This window comes from Anopheles bellator, chromosome 2 (genome assembly GCF_943735745.2).
Source record: "Anopheles bellator chromosome 2, idAnoBellAS_SP24_06.2, whole genome shotgun sequence".
NCBI classification, from domain to species: Eukaryota; Metazoa; Arthropoda; class Insecta; order Diptera; family Culicidae; genus Anopheles; species Anopheles bellator.
In genome coordinates, this window is record NC_071286.1 from 37079011 (window position 1) to 37085163 (window position 6153).

General features: G+C 49.3%; 1 protein-coding gene across 1 annotated transcript; it reads left to right on the top strand.

Moving 5' to 3' along the window:
• The first annotated feature begins 3088 nt into the window (after positions 1-3088).
• LOC131207484 (calaxin-like) lies at positions 3089-3730 on the top strand. The gene has a single exon (XM_058200099.1). The coding sequence runs from the start codon at positions 3089-3091 to the stop codon at positions 3728-3730; it is 642 nt and encodes a 213-aa protein (XP_058056082.1).
• The last annotated feature ends 2423 nt before the right edge of the window (positions 3731-6153 follow it).

Consider the following 6153-nt stretch of genomic DNA (forward strand, 5'->3'; position numbering starts at 1 on the left):
ACTTTGGCATAATCTGGTCCGCTGTCGAAAAGCTAGCCATATATTTGGAAGGCAAAAAAAACTTGCCGAAACTTGGCTTCAACGTTCACATTGAAAAAATGCGTGAAATATTTCATGAACATAAGGCGCTCAAAAGCAACTCAAAGTAACTCACGGAATTCTAGCAAAAGATTAGTAATTTCTTGGCCTGCCATACATTTTTTCCAAGTTTCTCATACTGTGGACCCCGGGTATGACGACCTCACTGTCGTGCTGGGCAAATGCCTCGCCATGCTCCGCTAGGCTGGTCATGACATGAGTATGGCGGACTGTGAACGGAACTCATAAAGTCTTCTTAGGTTGGCCAGAAAGACCGATGGAACGTGATAGAATCCATTTAGATGGCGGAACTGTTTGCTGTTTGTTATTCTGCATACAAAAATGTATATTTTATTTAGAACCAATAAAGAAATCATAGAATAAATGCTGCACGGGATGAATTTGCGATGCAATGTGGAGTTGAGCTCAAATCACCATAATTGGTACTGGTACTAATTGGTTACCGGTAATAGCAACAATCTAATCGTACTATCATGGTGGACATTTTCATTTTCACATTTTCAGAATCATTTTCATTCGTTAGCGTAACTTAAAGTCTATACTTGTGGTTGGAGCTCCATAGTGTGAGCAACTTCTAATGCTACCTGAAACAGACGACAGACTTCCATGGTTTTTGCGAACATTGAAAGCTTAACGAGAACAACAAATAAAGCGAACAAGTTGTGAAATATCGCCGCGTAACAGCTGGAGCCGTTTCCCAGCTTCCGTGACGACAAAGGCATTCAAATATCGCCTTGTCAACGTTTCGATAAGTCTTGAGAAGAGGAGAGGAAAAAAAGAAGTACCGTCCCACACGACGAGCGTCCAGCCCTCGTGCGCCGCCCTGGTCCTGGCCCTGGCCCTGGTGACTGGTCTTGTGTGCGTCGTCGTCGTCACCGTGCGCCACATATCGCACCGTGGCACGTGAGTGTTACCTAATTTGAATATAAATAACATTCGATTTCGAAGCGCCGCCAAGCAACGGCCACATTGCCCGGTGCCCCACGGGGATATTCGAGCGGAAGTGGAAGAAATATTGTCACTGAATAATCATCCGAACGGTGCGCGCGTCTCTCGGGGAAGCGATAGGATTCCTTCGCGTGAGGCAATTTAAGTTCCACGCCATAAATTGTGCCCAAGTAAATCGGCCCGGCTCGCAGGTCGGTTATAGATTGCAGCCCGGCCTACTGCTAGGCTCCAGCTGGGCCTCACTGGGATCCGGACCCACGTGAAGTTAAAAACCAGGGCCTCGTCACTGCCTTTCGGACTTGGACGAAGTATTGACCGATTCGTATGGCGTTGAAGTGGCGCAACCCAACATTTGCATAACCGGGTGCCCCGGGCTCCAAATCCCGTGCGCGGAAGAAGCCAGCAATTAGTTGACCAGGGCCGAGTCTGTCCTTTGATGGCTGTGTGGGGATTCTGCGGTGCGGTTATCTGTTGACTCGGCACAGTGCAGCTCGCGCCGTGTGGCTGGGTGTGAATTATGATAAATATTCAGCAATCGTGGGCGAACAATCCGGATTACGTGTGGATTAAGTGCTTTACGGGGCGCTCTGGCTAAATGCTCCGGACTCCGGAGTTGTGGTTTATTTGCTTGTGTGACGGGACGGAGTTCGGTGTGAGTCGGAGACGGATACAGCTTAAATGATTAATACACAGAGAGAGAGAGAGAGAGAGAGTGAGTCGTCGAGGCCGGGAAAACCTCACCGTGGAACCGACTTGTGTATGTTTTCCCGCTTTCCACGAAGGGCTTTCCCCACGCACACACAGTGGGTTCCCGGTTTCGCTCTGAATTATGGATTTTCAATTAGAACTTTATTACCGATGGACCTTCCGCGCCGACGCCGACGGTTTTCATATTTAAATGACTCGCGTTGCTGGTGGATGGAGGTCAAATTGCTTGTGAGTCCCGGACACGGGCTGCAGGTAAGGCGGTGGGCGATTTGATGAAATTTTAGGACGCACTCGTAATTATGGAAATGGACACGCGGAGAGTGGACGAGTGGTGTCCGGCGCTGAAGGCCACAACTCGCGTCACCGGAAAAGGGACGCGGATCTGGTCGTTGTGGCCCGTTCGATGTTACCAGAGGCCCACCAGATATTAAAAAAGGTTAATTCAATTTGACCAAAAGTAGCAGCTGGCCTTCGTGAAGTTGGGCAATAACGCGTGCGATTCGCTGGTACGCTTTTGCCCGTGATGCTGGCACGAGCCCCATGGTAGCTTATGGGTCTCTTCGCTGTCCTACACGCCTCGTCGTTCTACTGAGGGGATGATGGGTTTCTGAAAGGTCGCAAAATTCATTGCATATCTATTGTTTACAAAAGGCAGATAACTGCACGATTTGAAGCTTCTTCCAGTAGGTTTGTTGTTAAAACGTGTTCGAGGCCACTAAAGTTGGGAAACATTGCTGAGGCGCTTGGTGGGATCGGCATGAAATCATATACTATAAGCTGCGATTGTGAACTCATAATTCCGACAGTCGAACCACTCGAAGGAAGCAAACGACTAGCTAGTGAACACGATTTTTGAACCCTCAAATGTTCCTATGCATCTCCCTTAAAAAGTTCAGGTCTGGCTACAAATGCTTGGCCACTTTTATGGTCCGCTGCTAAAGATGTCGCTGGTGGTTAATTCGTCTCTAGAGAGTCTAGAGAACTCCGACTGACCTTCTCATGTTTCTTACCCAAATTTATTGACCCCCATTGTGTTCCATTGTATGAAGAAATTTGCATACTCACCTGGGGCTCTCGCAGGATGCTCCGTCTCCGATTTTCCTCCAGTCCGCATCCTCCGGCGTAACCGTAAACCTACCGGCCTCTCGGTAAATCGATGTTCACGCCGATGTTTTGAAGCGTAATTGTCCTACCAAAGTTTACTGGTTACCATGGTAGCAACAGATCTGAGTAGCCCTCGGTGCAGTTGGCGGATGGCTTACGATTAATGACAGGCAGCGACAAGCATCAGTCTGCTCTCTCCTGCTTCGTTCGGTAATTGAAGACGTTCGGCATGAATCTGGACGCAACACTCGACGGTGGCGAGGAGATACGGTTCCTCAGCAAGGTGAGCGTGCTGGTGAAGCGGCTGCGGAAGTCGACGCACTTCACGCACCAGGAGCTGGAGCTGGTGCTGCTCATCTACTACAAAATGCTGAAGAACGATCCGGACGCCGCCGGGGGACAGATTTCGCGGCAGCAGCTAACGACGGTATTCGACACCGTGTTCGGCATCACGGAGCCGGCGGTCCTGCGGCGCATCTACGCGGCCCTCGGCGACGGAGGCACGGGCGCCCACGTGGCCATGGAGACCTGGGCCCAGCTGGTGTCGCTGTACCTGTGTGGGTCGCTCGAGGAGCGGATCCGGTACTGTTACCGCGTTTACGACGCCCAGCGGGACGGGCACATCCGCCGGGACTACCTGATGGTGCTGCTGCGGGACTGCGTGCGGCAGGAGGGCGGCGCCGAGGAAGCCGTCAGAGATCTGGTTGACATTATTATCACCCGCCTGGACGTGGATCGCGACGGGGCGGTGTCCTTCGACGACTACCGCCAGAGCGTGCTCGGGACTCCGCTGCTGCTCGAGTGTCTCGGCCAGGCCCTGCCCGATCGGAGCCGCGTCGAAGCGTTCGCAGTGACATTTTTATCCACTTAGCCGGGGCCGCCGTTCCCGTTTTTTTTATTCCGCCGGGGGAGGGAACAGTTGAATGTTTAATCGGGTCGCCGCGGAGATGACTGGGGTCCAGATTCTGACAATACAAAATTCTTGAGTCGCTGTCACTAAAGTCTTTGGTTTGTTTTTTGTTGACGTTTCATGGCTGCCGAGAGCCGTTCGGGAATAGAACTAGGCGAGTCTTTTGCACCAGACACAAAGACACACATTTGGTGCACCAAATAAGCCCCAGTTTAGTACGATTGTTCGATAAAACGTTTCTCTAAAACTGATCCTAATTATTGTTCTAAATTCTTCGGAACTTTTTCCGATGTCTTGCTAGTTGTTAACTTACGGCCTAGCTCAGCCGTATTCGGCGAACCGAGTAATCGCTGCAAAAGACATGGGTTCATGACATATAATAACTCCTTGTCCCCACGTCTCCTGTGGATAGCAGACACTTTCTCTCAGTTGCAAGTGTGATGATGATGTGATGATGGGCATTTGGTCCGACTATTGTACAGGGTGAGCTAATTAGCGTGTACTTTTTCGTTTGGTTATTAAATGAAAACGGCTGAATATTTTTCGATGATTGAACTTTTTTTGAAATGTTAATTCAGGGCATTTTTTATGGAAAAAAATTTTCGTCAACGGTTGACCTATTTTTGAGTATAGTGTCGATTGTAACTTGTCCTATATCGACAATAGCTACTTGAATTTGAGTCTTGAGGTAGTCAATAGTTTCTATCGTTGTATGGCATGTAGCGTCGTCCTGTTGAATCGAAATACCGTCCGAGTTCTCAGCTTCAAATTCGCCGAAGAACCAATCAGCCAAAATCCGCACCAAACAGTCACTCGTTGTTGGTGAATTGGCTTCTCTTGAACGATATGTGGGGTTTCCGAACCACAATTCTGCTTATTAACATGGCCACCAAGGTGGAAATGAGCTTCAATGAAATGTGCTTTTGACGAATGACTTGACGACCTACCAATTTGGAAATAAATTTTTCATATTTCCCCACTTTCTGCAACCGAAATTGTATTTTATACAAAAAATCCACGAATAAACTTTTGAAGTAAAATTTCAAGCCTAGAAAAACATTCAGCCGGTTTTGTTTCATAACCAAATGAAAAAGTATACGCTGATTAGGTCACCCTGTATAAAGCCTGACCACAACCTGGACCGACGCTGATGCTTAGAATCCTTGATCAAACGTCAACCATCGGGCCTTCTCAATCTTCGGTGGGTAATATTGGGTAACGGTGGAGATTACTGTGAGATTTCGCCACATCTCGGCTGAAGCTGCACGGCCAAATGGATTGATCTGTCGTTTCGGTGTGCCTCTGAACATTCTGCATTCGGCTTTCGTTTCTCGTCTTCCACGGCTTCCACTTCGACACCTGCAACTTCATCACCTGCACACTGCTCAGCACCATAATCAAACCAAACTAAATCTGCTACTACTACTATCTACTCCTTCGCATCCTTCTTCACTTCACTTCCGGGAACACCCGGGGAACGCCCGACCGACCCGACGGGCAGCCGGGGCATCCGATGTAGATGCCACGCGGCAGGCCGTTGTCGCTAGCGCGTACACGGCGGACACGCGGTCCCGCATGGTGCAGTATTTGGAGCCCCTGTCGCGACCCACGAAGGCACCAAGTATGTTTCACTCTTTTCCTACTTCGTTTCTACTACACACGTTCCACGTTCTGTTCGCCTGCGATGCGCCACGATTGTGGTGCGCATAGTTCCCACGATCTTGCGTTCCTTGCGTTCCCTACCCGCATCATCCCCATCACCGATTGCTGTTTGTGCTCTTTTTTCCACCTTCCGAGTTTGATTGATTGTTGTTGAGACCATTTCGGGGACCAAGTGTTGGCTGCGCTGCCAACTGGCTTTTTTTGAGACACGGCAAGTCACGCAAAAGGAAACGAAGCCGCCATACCACCCCAGGCAATGCTGCTCGCAACCAGCCCCTGCGTGTGTGTGCGTGCGTGCATGGGTGCGTGCCACCCACGGACCACCCTCTAGTGTCTATTCGTTCGTTTCACACCAACACACACAGCCCAATATCCATACAGAACACGTGCGCACAGAACCGAGCTCACCAGCTAAACAATAGTCGCCTCGGGCCTCGCATTGGCGCGTGGCACGCACACTTACACCGCAAGTTTTGGACGTCACATGCGCTGTACAAAGTTGTTTCTAAACTTTACACCTTAACCTTACACGTTAATCACAGTCGGTTTTAGCTCTGTGCGCAATAAATACTAGGTTGTTCATTAAGTTTTGACGATCGATACCAGAGGGAGCTGCTACGAGCCTAATTTTTGTCATATTGGTACACTCTTCATATGAACGTATGTGAAGCTTTATTTCAAACGTTCACTTGATTTTTTTTCAAACCGTTTAGTATCCACAT